Genomic DNA, 21,206 nt, shown 5'->3' with positions numbered 1-21,206 from the left:
ATAGCTACATATACAGCTAACTTGTTTCATTAAGCTGTTAGCACCAAAGGGAGTTTGCCAAGTAATCATGGCAAAGCAGCAGAATCTGCGATGAAGACTCCCCCAAGACTCAGGAGGCCTTGTCCTGCTTTGCCATCCACGTGCTAGTAAACTCGGACGAGTGACGCCACCTTGCTGAGGAATAAACTTGGACAATTCTCCACTAACCAAAGAACTCATGAACTCATCTGCTGTTCAGTGAGCTAACCAGCTGTCAAGGCACTGTGTAAAAGATAAATGGTATTCAAATGAAGTGCTGTCGCGTTCCTGTTAGGAGAATATGGTAACCACGAGGGGAAAAATGAAACAGCATAACTGCATGCCCATGCTTTTTAAATCCAAGTCTCAGAACCGAACACCGATCCTTACTTCGTGGTAAGTGTCCTCAAGCTCCCCATCATATATCCAGCGGTACAGGAAGCTCAAAACAGGATGAGACACGAGGCTGAGGATGTGCTGCACCAGAGACCGCATGTACGGGTCTCCAGTTTTTGTGTAGGCGTGGACAGCTGAGGCCAGCTCACCTCCTTTCCTTCCTGGGAGAAATGGGGGAAAACACAAAAAACATCCACATTTACACTCATAGTACGTACCAGTCACTTCACACTAACCACAGACACCCAAGTAACTGAGATAAAGAGCATTTGTTTTCTTACAGTTAATACCATTTTGGACCTAGAAGCAGCAGTAACATGCCATGATTCAGAAACCAGGAGGTCCAGACTCCAACCCTGGCTTTACACAAGTCTGTGAGTCACTCCTCTCTTTAGCTGCTGAGGAATTTTTCAGAAACAAAAAGTAGCAGAAAAATTGCTGGCTACACAATCTAAAGTTCACATGACTTTTCATGCCTTTTTTCCTTGAGGCATACTAAGACTCACGCGTCATGGTGCAAAGGAGGGCATAAATATATGTGAAAAACGAGAGTTCTATGAATCAATACTTGCATTTTTTTTGGTATGATATGCTAGACCCAACCTATTTACTGACTTTATAACCCATTAACTGGCTACAACATACAGTGTGAGAAACACTGCTCTGCGTGGAGACAAGAGGCCCCCCGGGCCTGGGCCAGAACTACTCAGTATGAAGGACTGGGAGTGGCAAAAATCCGGTCTGGAAATAGAAGCACATGAAGAGTTTTTATGTTATGCTAAGAATTCAAGATTTTATTAGACCACTGGTAGATTTTAAGGAGAGGAGTGACGGGATCTGATTTTAAGAAGATGGCTCTGCTGTGTGTACACAAAGTGGGGATGTGAGATTGAATATGGGGATCAGACAGCAGCTCTTATAACAGCCCCTACAGCGCCAAGACCAAGCGCACAGGCTGAGCAGAGTGAGGGGAGTAAAGGACCCCAGGGGCCCGCAGGACACGGAAAGTGACAGAGGAATTTGGGGGGAATCCAGTTCTGGAGGAGCCCTGGGAACTGGAGAAAACACTGGTGTTTATTTACTGCTCTCCACTTCTCTCTTTTTTGAGGGAAGTGCCAAGAGGTGAGAGAGGAGGGTGTGCAGACAGCAAGACAACCAATGGGGCCCTGCAGATTCTGGGGACCACCCCGAGCAGAGGATGGCAGCGAGAAGGGAACTCTTGTGCGGCAGATGGCCAGCTCGCCCATCTCATGTCGTCGTAGCAACCCTGAGAGGTAACTGCTACTAGGATCTCAATGATACAAATGAGGGAAAAGGGAAAGAGGTTCTTGGCTAAGGTAGTACAAACCATAAGAAAAAATGTCAGAAAGCAACTAGCAATACAGAACCTAGAGGCAGAGAGGCCAAAGCAAGACATGCAAATATGGGAACATCTGACCGAGAGTCACCAACACGGTCCCTGACTGCAGAGGAATAAAGGCAAAAAGCCAAATGCAAGGAAAGGCAACCAAGGGGGCGACAAGCTCTGTCAGGAGCGGTAACCGAGGACCACGCAAGAGAGAGATCTTTAAACACAAGACACCCTCCCTCCTTCCCACCTCCATCTCAATGCCAGCCCGAGCTTCCACCGTATAAATACTGGGCCACACTGGCAACTGGTTACGTTCCCTCTCGGTTCATATCTATCGATTCCTATTGAATCAACATGGCGTGAAGGATAAAAAAGGACAGGACACAAAAGCAAGCCTGGATGGCGCACCCTACAAACGAGTTCTAAAACAGAGCGAGTGCCAGACGCGCACAGGAAAGACGCGCACGGGACCTTGGCAGTGGTCCACCAGGGCCGCAAGGGTCTTCAGTCGTATTTTGGGATCATAGGTCCAAACCAAGAGGCGCCGAAGTGTTAAACTACTCTCAAGTCCCAAATGCACACCCTGGTCATCCTCTAGTTGTAGCTAAAAAACAACAAAGATAGAAATGTTTAAGTACAAATAACTACATAGGTCACACTTCTTAATCTATATCAAGTGAATATAAGAAAATGATTATCCTTATAAAAATGAAGCCAAAGTCCCCTTTAAAAAAAACAATAGGGCCGGACGCGGTGGCTCAAGCCTGTAATCCCAGCACTTTGGGAGGCCGAGATGGGCGGATCACGAGGTCAGGAGATCGAGACCATCCTGGCTAACATGGTGAAACCCCATCTCTACTAAAAAAAATACAAAAAGCTAGCCGGGCGAGGTGGCGGGCGCCTGTAGTCCCAGCTACTCGGGAGGCTGAGGCAGGAGAATGGCGTAAACCCGGGAGGCGGAGCTTGCAGTGAGCTGAGATCCGGCCACTGCACTCCAGCCTGGGCAACAGAGCAAGACTCCGTCTCAAAAATAAAAAATAAAAATAAAAAACAATAGTATTTTTAAGCTACAAATGACCTTTAACTTCTGGAACTCCGAAAATTAGCAATTAACTGGCTCTGGGATACACTGAAACTTGATATTCAAATCTTACAAATAATATTATGAAAAATATTGCTGTCTTTTAAAAGTAATATATGAAATAACTTAAAACATTCTATATAGCTTCAATTTCGTAACGCTTAGAATCACGAAGAAATAAAAATAAAAATAAAATATTTACCTGAGAATGTAAAACAGAGAGCAATCGATAGTATTCTCTGAGTTCCTGGTGCAAGGCGGCACAAAAGCTCTGTGTGGAAGAGAAATATAATTAAAGCACGACAGACTCATTACACATTGACTGATTTTAAGTGGAAAGGTATAATGCTTTTAGATAAAGTTCAGGTGGGGTGCTACAAGATTTAAATTCAGGTTTTGTCAATAATCTAATCATCTTAATCACCATAAACTTTGCAGAAGAGGAAGGGAAAAAAATATATATATGGTATAGTTTTCATGAAGTGCAGTCACTTTAGAGAATGATCCTTTAAGATTATACCCCCTGTAAATATTCAGGGTTAGAATGTAATTTTCTTTCATGCTCTTAATTAACAAAATTTAAAAATTAGCAGCTCAATGCCAATCCCCCTAATTTTCGTTCTGTTCGCACTGCTTGTTCTTCTGACCTCTATTAGTAGTAAGAACTTTTCCACACATCTCCAATCTTAAATACTGAAAGGAGTCAGGTCAAAACAACAGGAATCAGAAGCTAGAAGAGGCACCCTTATACACCTGCATCCAGTCCTGTGGCAAGAGCCTTCAGGGATGAACTGTGGGATGTAACTCCAGGATGCTTGGGGGCAGCTCTGCCTACAGCAGAAGCAGCCTGCAAGGGATAAACCTGTGTTCTTTCTCATTGTTTTATCCAGCAAAAAGCCATCAAAAAATCTTTTTTAAAAAATGTTTTTTAAACTTGTTTTAAGTAAATATATAGGTTGCATAACTTTCTGTATATTTTTAAAATACATCAGTCTCCTATAGGTGTATTTTACTGCATTTATGGTTTGTGGACTAAGACAAATGTGAACATTTTCAAGTTCAAAAATGAACATAAAACATACTAATTTTGTAGACACAAAAGAACACGTCAAAAGTGAGGTGTGCAAGAAGAAACGTCCTAGAGTCGGGAAGGAGACAGACCACGGGGCCAAATCCAGGGCTCCCGCTGGAGGCACCACCAGCGTCAGCCCCCGATGGTATGAACCTCTCAGTTCATCTACACAGGGAAGAATAAATGCAGTAACCTAGGGCAAGTACCTGGCACAGGGTGGGCCCAAGATGCTTATTAAACCATAGGTCAATTTTCTTCAGTAATATTTACAGAGAAAATGACATGGAATCTGCTCAAGCACAGCATCACTCTTTACCAAAACTCCATCCCAGCCCCCAGGGCAGGAGGGCAGAAACACAAACACATCGAAGCTTTTAAAAACCTGCTGAATATGCGGCCGGGCACGGTGGCTCACATCTGTAATCCCAGCACTTTGGGAGGCCGAGGCAGGCGGATCATGAGGTCAGAAGATCAAGACCATCCTGGCTAACATGGTGAAACCCTCCCGTCTCTACTAAAAGTACAAAAAATTAGCCGGACGTGCTGGCGGGCGCCTGTAGTCCCACCTACTCAGGAGGCTGAGGCAGGAGAATGGCACGAACCTGGGAGGCGGAGCTTGCAGTGAGCAGAGATGGCGCCACTGCGCTCCAGCCTGGGCGACAGAGCAAGACTGTCTCAAAAAAAAAGAAAAAAAAAAAAAACCCTGCAGAAATAATCAAATCATTATCCATCGTGTAGAATCGAAGTATTTATATACAGGAGTATGTGAGTCCGCTTCTGAGAAGTCTACAACCAAAGAGTGCAAGTGCAGGTAGAGTGTGGCAGCGCCGCACACACTCAAAGGGAAAGGCCTATGGTCAGCAGAGGCTGTTCCCACTTTGGTTCATTAAATGCACATGTAAGTTTCACGCTTACAAAACAGTATCTTCATTCATATATGATTTTGCTCCACTTGGTATGTCTAGAGCCAGGACACCTCCAAGGCTAATTGGGGGCACTGGTAATATGGACACAGGACATAAATTATGCAAGGCATAAATTAGGGCACAGAGTCACCCCACTGAGTGCACACGCTGGCTCTTCAAATAAGATAAATAAACCATCACTCCTTCAGCAACTGGATAGCACAGAGCAATGACTTCAAAAAGGAGGAAATGGAAATAGAACAGAGATAGCTTTGGAACAGAAGCAACACGTCACACCTGGTCTATATCTGCCATCTACTAGTCAGGGCAACTTGGTCAAATCAATTAAACTTGCTGAGGTTCAATTTTCACATCTGCAAAATGGGGACAAGTAATGCTTGCCCTGATCATTTTAGAGGGCTGCTATGATAATCAATAAGGAGATAAAAGAAGAGGCTCTCAAGTCCAGTACTATAAACAGCAGTACCCAACCTTTTTGGCACCAGGGACTGGCTTTGTGGAAGACATTTTTTCCACGGACCAGTGTGGGATGGGGGGCAGGGTGGTTCTGGGATGAAACTGTTCCCACCTCACATAATTAGACATTAGATTCTCATAAGAAGCACGCAACCTAGATCCCTCGAATGCACGGTTCACAACAGGGTTCACACTCCTATGAAACTAATGCCATCACTGATCTGACAGGAGGCACAGCTCAGGCGGTCATGCCTGCTCACCTTCCACTCACCTCCTGCTGTACGGCTCAGTTCCTAACAGGCCACGAATCAGTATTGGTCCACAGCTCAGGAACTGGGACCCCTGCTATAACACATAATATGATACTACTACAGTGATGATCAATCCATCTCCTGGAATAAAATATCTACATAACGGTTTATTTAGTTATCTTGTATTGATTCTGTGTGTGTGTTTTGCTTCATGTCTACCAAGTTAACTAGGACTTACCAGTGACACTTGCCTAAGATGATGATATAAACCGAGACATGATCAAACACTCCCTTTGGGAAAGGAGACAGGGACTCTAAAATCACAGCTGGCTGCTGAGGGGATGGCCCATCAGTCCCACCTGCCTCAAGAAAGAGCCAGCTCACTTCTCTCTGCCCTTGCAATGAGGGAGAATGTGGCTGGTCATCAAGCAACTCACTAGACTGGCAAACAGAATAGAAAACAGTCCTAGCCTGGGGAGCAGCATCTTTATACACATTCTCTCCCCATCTCCACAATCCTGGAGGTAATCACTACTCCACGCTCCGCAGGAAGAAACTTGTGGCCAACAGAAGATAACCTGTGCAAGATGGCGTGACCGTTCAAGGAGAAGCCCAAACTGGAACCCTGGGCTGCCTTGCTTCAAAGCTCAAAGTGGGACGTCTACTCAGCAGCCACGCTGCCACAGCACACTCCTCCCCACCAGCCACGGTCCTCCCCACCAGCCATGCTCCTACTCACCAGCCACACTGCCACACCACAGGCCTACTCACCAGCCACGCTCCTCCCCACCAGCCATGCTCCTCCCCACCAGCCACGCTCCTACATACCAGCCAAGCTCCTCCCCACTAGCCACGCACTTCAACATCAACCATGCTCCTACTCACCAGCCACACTGCCACACCACAGGCCTACTCACCAGCCACGCTCCTCCCCGCCAGCCACGCTCCTCCCCACCAGCCACGCTCCCCCCACCAGCCACACTCCCACCCACCAGCCACACTCTTCCCCACCAGCCACACTCTTCCCCACCAGCCACACTCTCCCCACCAGCCACGCTCCCCACCAGCCACGTTCCCCCCAACCAGCCATGCTCATGCTCCTCCCCACCAGCCACGCTCTCCTCACCAGCCACACTCCTCCCCACCAGCCACATTCTTACACACCAGTCAGGATCCCACCTACCGCCCATGCTCCTACTCACCAGCCACACTGCCACACCACAGGCCTACTCACCAGCCACATTCTTACCCACCGGTCATGTTCCTGCCCACCAGCCACACTGCAGCACCACACTCCTACCCACTAGTCACATTCCTATCCCCCAGCCACACTCCTACTCACCAGCCACACTGCCATGAGTCCTGTGCTATGCTGGGCTTATAGTACACAGTTGTTTTGTGAGTCAGTAATTTTTGGAGATTTCATTGGCAGTAATTACTGTCCAATAAGCAACCTATGGACAAGACCACATGTTGCTTAGCCACGAAGAAGGGCTGGACAGTGGAGATACCATAGCTCCTGTCGGTTGCCCCACGTCAGGCTCCACCAGGAGGAGAAGCAGCAGCAGCTCCCTCCCAGCCATGCACTGTGCCACCAGCAGTGCCCACCCAGGGCTGTGCAGACAGCCATAGCCGGATTCCCATCTCCAGCTTCAGCAGTGTTCCCAAATCCTGCCTCACCGTGCTGCCTGGGGAGTCATGCAGCCTGTCAGCAGGCCCCGTTCCAGCAGGGCCCCTCCTCCACCTTCCGGAGGAGGCAGCAGCAGCTGGGCAGGGCCCCCCTTGAGCATCTGGAATCCGGCAATGCCAGCTCCCCATGGCCAGCTCTGTCTCACCATTTTCTCTGTGCTTTACAGTCCTCCAGCAGCTCCTGAGTCAACCTGCCGCATTCAGTGTCCTCATCAGCACCTACTGTGGTTTCTACTTTCTTGAGTGGACCCTGACAGTTGACTCTCAAAGTTGCTTTACTTGGAAAGAGCCGCAGGAGGAGCTATTTCACAGTAAGATTTCAACTAGAATAAGCGTTTCCCAAAGTGCGCGGCATCCCAGCATCCTAGGAACCGTGAACGCACCTGCCCGACGAGTCCGAATGAGCGGTCCAGGCTCCTCTGGTCCGTGTATCTTCTGATTTTATTATGCAACCATCCCAACTCAGAGAGCCTGACTGCTGTGTCTCTCAAAGACCTACTTAGATTTGCCTAAAAAGTAAATGTATCAAATGTTAAACATTAAAAACCAATACCAGAGTTTTAACTAGTATTTTTCTCAAACACTTATACTTTTAATATTATAATCCTTAGGCTTCAAGACATAAAAGTTAAAACTAAGATCCCATCACTAAAAGGAAGGAAAGCACATCAAGTGACAGCGTGACGGAAAGCACCTCAAAGGGCATGGCGAGCTCTTTCACGCCACCCTGCAGACAGCGTGATGGAAAGCACCTCAAAGGGCACAGTGAGCTCCCTTCACACCACCCTGCAGTTGACCTGCGGTGTGGCAGAGATGGTCTGTGATCTCAGTTACGCTGTGAAAGGGCTAAAAGCCACAGTGTGACCCACACCACAAGAAATGGGCATGGTAAAGGCAGGTTATGGAAAAAGGGAGCAAAAGTGGGTGAAGACCCCTGACCTGGAATCCTGCATCAATGCCGAAGGTGCCAAGGGACCTTGTCCCCGGGTGCCTCAGCCATCACACAGCAGGATGCAGAAATCAGCTATGGGACGGCCCCATCAGTAGATACGAGGAGAGGAGGCACACATTAATCACAAAGGGTCCCCACAACAAAAATGAACGAGCCACAACGGACAGAAACAGAAACCAGGATTCCACAGTGCAATTTCACCTCACACTCGACTCGCAAAATCCCAGTGCCACCTTATCAATCAACAGCTCACTATCTGGATTTCATGACATTTTTTTCTTTCTGAATATTTTAAATTAGATTTTATGTTACCGTACCTTTCCTTCTACTTTGTAACAATTTTCAGTGTTGTTCATTTTGATGTTTTTGCCGTCTATGCCCTGAAAGACGTACAAAATGTCCCTTACCAGAGCTGCTTCTGTAATTTCCATAGTACCTGCAAAATCATTTTTTAAAGAGTAATTACTAGACAATACATTTTAAGATACAATAGATATTATGACGCAATTAGCTTCAGATTAGATATTTGCCACCTGGATGAAATTTACTAACTCAATAAATAAGGTCAAGATGAAAAAGAGAGTATGAAGTTAGAAAGAAACAAGGTGAGTGTCAGTCTAGAGGCTGGCCTGCTGTGCCACGAACACACAACTGTCCAACACGAGTGTGGGCCGTGGACAGACAGACGCTGGATGCGGGAGCTACACATGGGGACAGGGGGAGTGGGGCAGATGGGGGAGACTGCTGCGGGGGACTAAGACTGCCAGGATGTCCCCCGGTTCTCAGATGCTCCTCACCTTTGCGTTCTACACAAGTACAGGTAGAGGTAACATCCAGAGCCATTTCAGAATCAACAGATTATGAGCCAACAGGGAAGCCCAATCCTCTATTTTCAGGACACTCATGTTTCAAACACTGCTAACTGTGGTGTTCTCAAGAAAGAAACTTAGGCTTCCTTTTGGAATCTAGCAGGGCTTTAAAACCCTCCATGAGGTATTCATCTCACCATCGAGTAATTCCTCAGGGACTCTCTTCAACATGCTAGGCACTATGCTAAGCACTGGCCCCATAAATGAAACAGACATAGCCCCTCTGGGGACTGAAGACTTTGGTGGAAGAAGATGACTCTTACTAGGGGTTCTAACCCAGCCTTAAAGACTTTCCCAGGGAGAATGGCAGGATGAAAACAGACAGGGAGAATGCGATGAGGAACAGCAAAGAAGAGAGATGTGTGGGGAGGAGGCCACAAGGACGAGCAGCCAAAAAGCAGACTGTGCTGGGAGGAAAAAGTCCGGGTAGCCTGGGGTGGAAAGCCAGACTCCCCAAGGTGCCGCAGACCACTAGGGACTCTGGACTTCATCATAAGAACAAGAAGAAACCACTAAAAGGTTTGAGGTGGGGCTCCTGGGCCGTACTTTAAAATAAGGAAAGGCCGAATTCCAAACGTTCACAGAAAAGCTGTATAAACATAGATCTTTACTCACAACCCGTATCCCCTTCTCTCCTGGACCTTGTCATGTTGCGAGACACAGCATTTGGGACACCTTTTGAGGTAGTGGCTTGTGAAGAAGGCTGATTTGCAGTTAAAGTCCATGCGAGTCGTGACCCCAACTGCTGTCGAAGGCAATCTCCTACTCCCGGAGCTTGATGAGACTGTCTAAAAAAAGAAACATGTATTATCTTCTAATAGCCAGACTATTCACTGAAGAGACAAAAGTGTCCCTAGAAATTTCTCTTGTATTACTATTGTGAATTATGTAAATTTATAAATCTCAGATAGCTGATACCGTGACTTTACCCTAACCCAATATATCAATAACAGACAGTCCCAAGTCCCTTGAACTTGGCCAAGCCTCCTTGGGACCCTTGGCCTAGCGTTCAGACCCAACACAGTGGCTGAAAAATCATCTTACTGCTACCTTACATATATTTTTCTTACCATTAATATCAAAATCTATTTGGCTTTTCTTCATAAACCCACCTATAACCACTTTGAAATTCTCTACTTATTTTAATTTAGAATCAACAACTCTTGTTCAGTCCCCATGTACTGAGTAGAATTGAGTCACTGTGACACTGTCCCAGGTGCCTGGCCACACCTGTCTTCAGCCTTCAGGGTGCTCACTATGAAAAGAAACACTGTAATTTTCAATTAACTCCTAACATATACAAATATATAAAATCTAAGGCAAATGCATATTCAAGGTCAACATGGCTTGTCAGCAATTTTGAGACTATGTCAAAGTTGTTTTTTGAAAAATGTTAAGAACCTCATGGCTGATTTCTAATAGCGTCAGTTTTGACAGATGCAACTAAATATCACTTCCTGGGACTGCAAAATACAAAAATGAGAACCTCAGCTGCACTAGTTTCCAGGTGCCAGAGCTTGGAATTAGTACTGGTGCAATATTAGAGGGGTTCATCCATAATCCACTCATGAAGTAAGGAGAACAGGGAAGAACTAAAACAGTTTCTTATTTTATTCCATTTTCATCAGGAAAGAAGCCAACAGCATTCACTAAAACTATGTCTTTGGGCATAGTTCTAAATTTAAGAGGACAATTCTAAAAGACTTTCAGTTCAAAGTTCTCTATACAGATTTTTAATACGATAGCAATAATTAATTTAAATTCTAAGGTATAAATGAGAATGTCAATTGATTCTTTTAGCTGGAACTTAAATTCTAGATTAAATGTGTCAAGTTCTGTTTTTAAATGCTTTGCGTTTTCTTTATAGAACGCTAGACCCCATTAGTAATTCATACGTATAGAACACACATTCTGTTTTTGAGTATCTTGAACATAATTGTATAAATCACAAAATGATTTAATAATTCTGTTACATTCATACGGAAAACACCATTTATTTGATACTAAATCCTTGGTCACTATTTTTCTGGAAAAATATCTACTTTATGATAATCCACTTTAATGCAATTTCCAGGAACCAAGTATGGCAAAAAGCAAAGCCACCTATTTATCTACATATAGGAAGAATGCGTAATTAAAAACAAAGAAAAACAAAGTTCCATCCATGAATGACAACGGCACCTGCTTGATTCTCAGCTGTAAATCCTGTATTTCCTGAAAACATGCTTTGACCATGTACATAGCACCTTCACTTTGCATTCCTGCATTTCATCATCTTAATTCATATGCACTAAAATGTCACAATCCTTAAAGATCTCAGCACTCAAGGAAAGTTCAACCTTATTTTAGTTTACTTAACAACTTATTAAAGAATCCAGTGAGGAGAAAAACGTACATCAACGAAGAAGTCACTATTCCCTAAGGGAAAAATCTGAGCACACAAGTCAGAGAACCTCTAGATGAAGGGCTTTGCACAGGGTACTTCAAGCTCCTTCGTGATGGACACTTCAGTGACAGCTGAGAACTGGCCAGAACTTTACAGCCAGCTCTGTCGATTACAAAGTGGAAAGAACTCCCGCCGTAGGTCAGCTCTGAAGAGGAGTAACACAGCTGTGAAGAGGAGTAACACGGCCGTGAAGAGAAGTAACACAGCCGTGAAGAGGGTAACACGGCCGTGAAGAGGGTAACACGGCCGTGAAGAGGGTAACACGGCCGTGAAGAGGGTAACACGGCCGTGAAGAGGGTAACACGGCCGTGAAGAGGGTAACACAGCCATGAAGAGGAGTAACACAGCCCTGAAGAGGAGTAACACAGCCGTGAAGAGAAGTAACACAGCCGTGAAGAGGGGTAGCACGGCCGTGAAGAGGGGTAGCACGGCTGTGAAGGGTGACACAGCTGTGAAGAGGAGTGACATGGCTGTGAAGGGTGACACGGCTGTGAAGAGGGGTGACACAGCTGTGAAGAGGAGTGACATGGCTGTGAAGAGGAGTGACATGGCTGTGAAGGGTGACATGGCTGTGAAGGGTGACACGGCTGTGAAGAGGGGTGACACAGCTGTGAAGAGGGGTGACACGGCTGTGAAGAGGGGTGACACGGCTGTGAAGAGGGGTGACATAGCTGTGAAGAGGGGTGACACGGCTGTGAAGAGGAGTAACACTCAGAGACGGAGAGCGTCGGACACAGTGCCCAGAACGCTGTCTGGCACGTACGAAGCCCACTGACACTGACACTGTGGGTGAACACCGATGTCTGGTTAACAACCTGCAGGAGTCTCTGTTTCTAACACACAGAGAATCTGTGCACGTCGGCGTGGCCTTACCCCGGAAGGAGAGATTGTGGAGCAGGCGCGGGGCCACTGAGGGCACACAGGCCGATGCTGCTGATGCCACTGCTGCCCACGCTGCCGGAGCTCTGGGCTGACTGGGCACTCCGATCCTGGTAGCTCAGGGGAAGGGTCTGAGGCCTGGCATAGTAGTAAGGGGTTGAGTGGGCATCTCTGGGTAAGGCCTGAGCAAATAACGCAGCATAGCTAGAAACCTGAAAAGAGAGACACACGGAGAGCAGAGACAGAAAATGACAGAACAGTCTTCCCAAACCTAAAAAGGTCATTTATATCAGATTTTCCTTCTGTTTCTGTAAATGGATTTGGATTCCATACTTCATTAAACAGTAAATTAGATGTTACGCTTTTGAAATATGCCTAAACTGATAAAGTTTTAGAAAATTTTCTGAACTCCAACAACTACTACATTGTCTGATAACTAAACACACATGCGGATTCAAGCAAACTGAAACTTAAATGTTTTTTAAAGTTAGGCATTATTAAATAATGACTGCCTCTATCTATTCATATCTATATGCTTTACATGTATATTAATATATAATGATTGCTCAGACGAAGCCTTTAGCAATAGACAGAAAGCTTTCACCCACACGCTTCAACCTCTTTGCACTCCCAGGTCTCTGGTGGGTACTTTATTAGAGCAGACTCTGGGGCACAGAGCACCAGAGTCACTCTGACACACTGCAGGGGACAGACACTCAGCCCGGTGACGACAGGGTTTCACTGGCACAAAAGTAAGGAACGCTCACAACTGAGAGCATGAAAAACTCCTCAAGAAGTACCAATCGGTGCCGATATCAGTAACTTCACAAAGTAAACATCTTGAAAACTGACCATTTATTCTCTCTTTAATCATCCATTGTTGTCTGAATAACAAAATTCTGAAAAACATCTTCAAGAAACTGCACGCTGACTAAAAACGCGCTTAAAAAGAAAAAGTCAAAGAAATCTCTTGACCTTCCACGACCAGACAAGCTTGTTGCTTTCCTAGCACGATTTTCTTAGCTGCAGAAGCCGTTTCGTATCAAAATCTGCCAGAGTGTCCCGACAGACCCGAAAACGCGAAGGCAAAGCCGCTTACCTTGCTTGGCGGCCTGCGTGGGTCCTCACTGAGGCTCAGCAAGAGGTAGAGTATTGACCATTTATTTTTCAAAACTCCCTGTTTGGAAAAAAGTTAACATTAAAAGAACAATTTTTATATTACTCTCCAGTCTTATTTTCCTCTTTCCTGAACTGTATTTCCAAACTAGAAATGCATTTCAAAATTCACATAGTGACGTCAAGTTTAACAGTTCATAAGCATTTGCAACAGTGCCACCCACCCGAAGGCGGAAGCAAATGTCCTCATGCAACCAATACCCTTGGGTCTTTCGCTCCCCTATTAACTAGCTCTAAAGTCCCCAATAAGAAAAGTTTTTTAAGTTACCTTATTGCTGAATAACAGTATCGTCTCCCCTGAAATAATTCTTACAATGTCCCCAAAACCATAATTATGAGACAAAGCCATCATAAAAATATATGAATTATTTTTTCCTTTATCAACATCCCATTTAAGCCACAAGCAGAAGTTAGTCTCAGCATCATGTGTACCTAAAGTCAAGATGTAGGTCTGGGCTGGGAACAGGGGCTCATGCCTGTAATCCCAGCACTTTGGGAGGCCAAAGCAGGAGGACCACCTGAGGTTAGGAGTTCAAGATCAGCCTGTCCAACATGGCAAAACCCTATCTCTACTAAAAATACAAAATTAGCCAGGCGTAGCATCATGCATCTGTACTCCCAGCTATTTGGGAGGCTGAGACACGAGAATCGCTAAACCTGGGAAGCAGAGGTTGCAGTGAGCTGAGATCGCACCACTGCATTCCAGCCTGGGAGACAGCAATACTTTGTCTCAAATATATATATATATATATATGGGTCTGAAGCACTTAGTTGTCAAGATAACTAACCCATAGGTTTCTATGCAAGGGTCATCACACAGCTTTCATTAATTTCCAATTGTGCACCACACCAGTCTGATTCACAAACATAACAGCAGCCAAACCTCAGTACACTCTATTCATACAGCCTTACCTTTTGCATGCACAGGCTACAATATGTAAGTACCTTTATTTACAAAACAAATGACGAGATGATTGCTTATATTATGTGAACTCTCCGTTACATAATACATTCTCTGAAAGTTTATTTTAAAAGTAAGCTCTGGCCGGGCACGGTGGCTCAAGCCTGTAATCCCAGCACTTTGGGAGGCCGAGACGGGCGGATCACGAGGTCAGGAGATCGAGACCATCCTGGCTAACACGGTGAAACCCCGTCTCTACTAAAAAATACAAAAAACTAGCCGGGCGAGGTGGCGGGCGCCTGTAGTCCCAGCTACTCCGGAGGCTGAGGCAGGAGAATGGCAGGAACCCGGGAGGCGGAGCTTGCAGTGAGCCGAGACTGCGCCACTGCACTCCAGCCTGGGCGACAGAGCAAGACTCCGTCTCAAAAAAAAAAGTAAGCTCATCCCAGGTATTTAAATTACTGTCTAACTTCAAAAAATTGGTTGACATAGGCTTTTTCAGAAACTCAACTAATTCCCCAGCCAGGGCCACAAGGATAAGAAACAGACCCAGCCCTGATGGAGCGCATCTCATCACAGGCAGCAGACAAATGGGCAGATGCAACGTGTCAAACGGCACTTCACAGCTCACGACAGGGCTCCTGCAGGAGACTCGAGTCTCCTAGAAAGACGGACCGTGCAGAGGGACAGACAGGTGAACACAGCAACCTGACAAAGGACAGGAGTCAGGAGGGAAGCTGACGTCGGAATGAGGCCCCCACGCTGCACCAAGAAACTTGGATTTGGAGGTAAAGACAACAGCAGGAAGCCTGCGAAGGACGTCCCAGGGAGAGGCACCATCACCACACAAATGACGAACTGGCTGGAGGGGACAACATGAGAGGAAGATGCGAGCAGCTGAATGCAATACAGTGAGCCGAGTGTGTGCTCAGGCACATGTCCCTGGCGAGTCCCTGCAAGCCGGCATCAGGGGCTCGTGAGGCTCAGGCACTCAGGCCCAGGACCAAGGAGCCAAGCGGCCGCCAACCTTTAGCTCTTTCCACGCATTAAATCCTGTCATCGTCACAACCACACTATGACAGGGCTTATTCTCTTCATGCCACAAATGAGAGAACGAAGGACAGCAAACATGAATAACTCACCCAAATCACAGAGCTACATGCAGGGCTCACACCCAGGTCTGTCCAACTCCAAACGAGAGGTACAGCTGGGGAGTCAACATGACACTCAGGTTCTCATAGGGGGCAAGATCAATGGTGCTGTCATTCACCAAAAGAGAGAACACAGCAGAAAGAGCGTGCAGCGTGCAGGTGGATGCGAATGGATGCCCAGAAGGGTGGAATAAGGCGCAATGCTCCCTTCAGCTCAGAGGATGCCAAGTTGTGAGAACCTGTGGGAGTTTTCAGGGAGTCTCTAAGTGAAATGACCGGTAGGTGAAGGGAAAGACGGCAGGAAATGTTCTACCTTTGCACTAAGAAACTGCTAGGTTAAAAATCTCAGATTTTATTTTAGCAAAGATGTATTTGAGGGTGAAGGGTGGAGAAATTTCAAAAATGAACAAAATTATGCACCAAAAACCTAGCAAGTGACATAAAGGAGGAGGCAGCATTTTTTAACTATAAAAAGAGCAAGTATAAAACACCCAGGATCTCTTCAGTCTGCTGAAGACCATTTGATACGAAGGTGTGGACAGAAACCACAGGAGACGGTGAGGCAGTCTGGGAACACCACCAGCCAGGACCCACTAGGGTGGAACACCACCAGCCAGGAGCCACTAGGGAACACCACCAGCCAGGACCCACTAGGGTGGAACACCACCAGCCAGGAGCCACTAGGGAACACCACCAGCCAGGACCCACTAGGGAACACCACCAGCCAGGACCCACTAGGGAACACCACCAGCCAGGACCCACTAGGGAACACCACCAGCCAGGACCCACTAGGGAACACCACCAGCCAGGACCCACTAGGGAACACCACCAGCCAGGACCCACTAGGGTGGAACACCACCAGCCAGGACCCACTAGGGTGGAACACCACCAGCCAGGACCCACTAGGGAACACCACCAGCCAGGACCCACTAGGGAACACCACCAGCCAGGACCCACTAAGGAACACCACCAGCCAGGACCCACTAAGGAACACCACCAGCCAGGACCCACTAGGGTGGAACACCACCAGCCAGGACCCACTAGGGAACACCACCAGCCAGGACCCACTAAGGAACACCACCAGCCAGGACCCACTAGGGTGGAACACGACCAGCCAGGACCCACTAGGGAACACCACCAGCCAGGACCCACTAGGGAACACCACCAGCCAGGAGCCACTATGGGAACACCACCAGCCAGGACCCACTAGGGTGGAACACCACCAGCCAGGACCCACTAGGGTGGAACACCACCAGCCAGGACCCACTAGGGAACACCACCAGCCAGAAGCCACTAATGACCCCGAGACCAGAGGGATCAGGGCTGGAGACAGTAGCCGCAGGCTCCAGGAGGGCCCAACACAGGGCAGCACCTGCCCTCAGGAGCTGTGGGCACAGCTACGCCACTGACAAACAGCTGCCCAGCAGCAGGGGAGATGACAGTTTGGTGTCATCCCTCTCCCAACTCTGGATTCACCCTGGGCCTTAAGCCAGTTCCAGATGAAGCCAACCGGGAGACACACAGCAAGAGGCCGGGAGTACAATCTACCAGGCCTACAGAGCTCAGAGGGGGCAGGAGTGGGTACAGGAGAGACCTGGTGGGGGAACCCAGATCGTTCCCACCACTCTGGCAGTACAGATGCTTTTAGCCATCCGAAACCACTTCAGACCCGCCACCTCAGACTCTGAAACTACACGACCGCAAGTTCAGGTATAAAACTTTTAAAACTGTGCACAAACTGAATTGTACATGAAGAAAGTCTTATCAGGACACGGTAAGAGCTAGAGGAACACCAAATAAACATCTTTGCAAAGCAGCTGCTTAGTGCCCAGCACAAGAGCTGATCTCAGCTTTCCCGGCACTGCCACACCAGAACACCCCTCGTCAACAGGGCACCACCTACCCTGTGGCCACAGCACCTGCACGTCGTTCATTCCCTGCCCTCAAGGCCCCAGCCCTGCCTGGGCAGTCCAGCTGCACAATGTTCTTGTTCTACTCGCCTCATAAGCCATCCTCCCCGCTCGACCTTTCCTGCTCAGCCACGCTTCAGACCCAACTCAAGAACACCACGGCACTCTACTCCCACCTCCACGTCCGCCTGGACCCTCCTTCCATTCCTGACTCCTTCCCTCCAGGTCTAACAACAACAAGAGCAAACAGTCGCCTGCACCTTTGACCTCTCATCCCCGTGGTCCGCACAGCACACCCACACATGGGGCCCTGACTAAGACAAGATAAAAAAATGGGACCAACAACCTTCACACTTCTGCGGAGCCATTTTTGGTGAAATGATGGAATGGCTACTAACCGGAATCTGCTATTCTACTTTGTTTACTCGTTGGTCTTACACTATGACTTCTTAGCATTTTCCATCATGTTTCAGTCACGCAATGAAAAAGCCAAGCAAGTCAGTCCTGGGCGAGCCCAGGAAGCCGCCATTTACCACTGGCATTAGGAAGACACACTCAGAGCCCCAGACAAAACGCTGGAAAACAACCATTCTAAGTCACAAGCAAGTCAGTCCTGGGGGAGCCCAGAAAGCCGCCATTTACCACTGGCATTTAGGAAGACACACTCAGAGCCCCAAACAAAACGATGGAAAACAGCCATTCTAAGTCACAAGGTGTCTAAACATGTTTTCATCCAATGGCTGATATTAACGAACACAACAGCTTTTACTAGATGAAATCTTCCTTTGGGGACCTTGATAAGGCTAAGAATCTGGAGAAATATGGTATCCAATAAGCAAATCTTTTTAACATTCAGTGTGTAGAAAATGGTCTTAAAAATGGAGAAAGATTTAAGAAAAGCAAATGCTACAGCAGTTTGAAATAATTTGCCTGGAAATGAATGGACAAAAAAGGTTCCTATTTCTTACTCTGTAAACATCACAAAGATAATATCACAAATATTATGGAAAAAAGCATACTTAAAACAGTAAATCCAAGTCAAACAATTAAGGAATCAAAATGGGCAGCAAATGAACTAAGCGTGTTTCAAGAGTACAATAGAACAAGAGAGGAAGTTTAATTAGGCGTTAGGCCTAACTCAATCATTTTCACTGTGTAACACTAATAGTATTTGTTGCGCAAAGCACTAAACCTCTCTAGATTCACTCTTCTCCTTAGAAGGAAAGAAAGCTAGATGAACTAAGTTCCTTTCTAGTCAGAATTCACAAAAATCTCACCCTACGATTCAATTAATGTATTGGCATTCCAGGCTGCCAAAATCTTTTATGAAAACACAAGGCTGGGCTTGGTGGCATGCACCTGTAGTCCCAGCTAGTTGGGAGGCCCAGGCAGGAGGATCGCTTGAGCCCAGGAGTTTGAGACCAGCCTGGGGAACACAGCGAAACCGCATCTCAAAAGAAAAAAAAAGGTTAGAAAAATCATTCATTTTCAAGTATCAATATCCAACCACATTCAAAATCAATTTTTTCATTATTCACTATGGCAGTACAAATTATGACCCAATGAATAAGTTTATCAATCAAAGTTTAGCTATTATATGAAGATAAGTCAAGACTTCTACCAATGTGCTTCCTCCCAGCAGTGTCTTTAAGCGACTACAATACAAACTCACAAATTGTTGACTTTCCCACTGTAGCTTCACTCATCTTTATAAGCAATTTAGCACTAAATCTCGCTAAAACTTCTAATATTGAAGCTGACACAAAAAAGCAAATACAATCTACAATTAAAAGCAATTACCAATTATAGAAAAGTTTAATAAGATATCACAAAAAACATTCAAAGGTTCCTATACCACTTATCATATCCTCAACAATGAGTCTAATGACTTCCAGAATTCTGCACTGTACCTGTGAATGAAGTTTTCTGTGGAGTTCTGAAAATAATGCAGCATCTGCTTCTCTTCGTTGTCGAATAACTGAAAAGACAGAAAGAAAATAAGCGTAGTAATTACAAACACCAAAATTCATTGTATGATACTATTTCACCTACAATAACATAACTCGCAAGTGATGAATTCAGAGTCAAAAGCCATTGTCAAATTAGATGATGAGCAACTTTTAAGCTCTATGAATCCGATCAATTCATCTAACCTCCCTGACATTTGTAAAGTATGGAAAGTATTAGGCTGGGATCAAAGAGTTTATGTGAAAATTAGGTAACGTAATAGAAATAATGGGATTACTTACAGTCCATCTACAAATATTAATCAACAGTAAGGCAAACTATGATCACTGTAACTAGTTAACAGTAGTCACTTGGAGGTAGGGATGGAAAGTGAAAATACCAGGAATCCTGAATCCAAGGGCAGTAAACAAGTACAATATTCATGGTCATTCATTCCACTTGGAAACTACACATCCTAAACATTTTTATTAAGATACACAGCAATGTTTCACCTTTAGTATTAAATGTCATAATCAATTACTGTTTCAAAATAAAATTCAAAATAGCTTATTAATTTTCATCCACCAATTTATCTGATTAACAAATGTCTTTGGCTGTTCCAGCTACACTTACAAATTATCTGAAAGCAGCTGCAGCAAATGAGAAGTTCATTCTATGTTCTGTTCCATGAAGGAGGAGAAGCTGCAGTCATATTGGGTTCCCTCGGTGAAGAGAACTCACTTTGCTCACATTTACAACACTGCAACCACCACCTGTGCGCAGGTGCCTCTCAAAGAAGCTCTTACACCCACTAGAAAAGGTGCCACTTTCGAAGGCTAACTTGTCATTTCAACACTCTCTAATGAACCTTTGTATTTATCCCATTTTAGTAGTATGACTTTATAAAAAGCTCATCAGTCAATCACATTTAGCATTAAACGTTCTAATTCATTTGCACGAAGACAATGATTGACTTTACAGACAACCCCATACTCCGTAGTTAAAAAAGGATTTTGGGAGGAAGCACATACCAGAGATTCCATAATCTAATCATAACTGTACACTCGACTCTTCCTATAGAGAAAAGGAAGGCGATCTTAACATATACTATGTAACATGCATTCAACAAAATGAATGCAATTAAACTTTGATATAATTGACTGTATTTACAACACATAAACAGACTCCAATTGCAACCATGAAATCAAGGAAGTGATGCTCTTTCTATAGAATGAGATTGGCACTAATTCATACATGCACTAGTCACAGCACAATAAAATAAGAAAAATGAACACATAGTATTCACAAATAAGTGATGTTTCTCTATTAAATTGCTTCTCTATTAAATTATAACACATCTCCACTTACAATGTACCCCACCTGCCAGTGTGGAAAATGTTTGTCACACATGATCACTTTTGCAATTTGTTTCAGTATAGAACACTAGCACTTTATATTCGAGGTCGGTTATATCAAATGGAAAATTAACTTTTCTGTATTATTCCAGAGAGCACAGCTACCATAACTCAACTAATCTATCAACAACTGTAATCAAATTTCAAATGTCTAAGCATTCGTAAAACATGACAAATAAACAGTGTCCATCACAGGAGAGGACTATAGGTGCTGAAGGAGGTGGTGCTCACTGGAGGTTCCCAAGAAGAGCTGGGGACACCCGAGAGGCACCCGAGTCAGTCAACACACAACATGCCTTAATCTCAAAACGCAACACACA

At 45.6% G+C, this 21,206-nt stretch overlaps 1 protein-coding gene across 1 annotated transcript in view; it reads right to left on the bottom strand.

The window, feature by feature from the left end:
- Positions 1-21,206, bottom strand: part of TUBGCP3 (tubulin gamma complex associated protein 3) — a 94,907-nt gene that overhangs the window by 52,899 nt on the left and 20,802 nt on the right. The window contains exons 3-11 of the mRNA XM_033177213.1: positions 19,435-19,502; positions 13,486-13,563; positions 12,381-12,598; positions 9,677-9,849; positions 8,510-8,628; positions 7,624-7,749; positions 3,049-3,117; positions 2,237-2,369; positions 409-575 (exon numbers count right to left, since the gene is read on the bottom strand). Of these exons, the coding sequence (XP_033033104.1) occupies positions 409-575; positions 2,237-2,369; positions 3,049-3,117; positions 7,624-7,749; positions 8,510-8,628; positions 9,677-9,849; positions 12,381-12,598; positions 13,486-13,563; positions 19,435-19,502 (1,151 nt within the window). The remainder of the gene's footprint in view (positions 1-408; positions 576-2,236; positions 2,370-3,048; positions 3,118-7,623; positions 7,750-8,509; positions 8,629-9,676; positions 9,850-12,380; positions 12,599-13,485; positions 13,564-19,434; positions 19,503-21,206) is intronic.

The sequence above is a fragment of the Trachypithecus francoisi genome, unplaced genomic scaffold (genome assembly GCF_009764315.1).
Source record: "Trachypithecus francoisi isolate TF-2019V2 unplaced genomic scaffold, Tfra_2.0 Lachesis_group18, whole genome shotgun sequence".
NCBI lineage: Eukaryota > Metazoa > Chordata > Mammalia > Primates > Cercopithecidae > Trachypithecus > Trachypithecus francoisi.
This window is presented reverse-complemented; position numbering and strand designations above follow the sequence as displayed.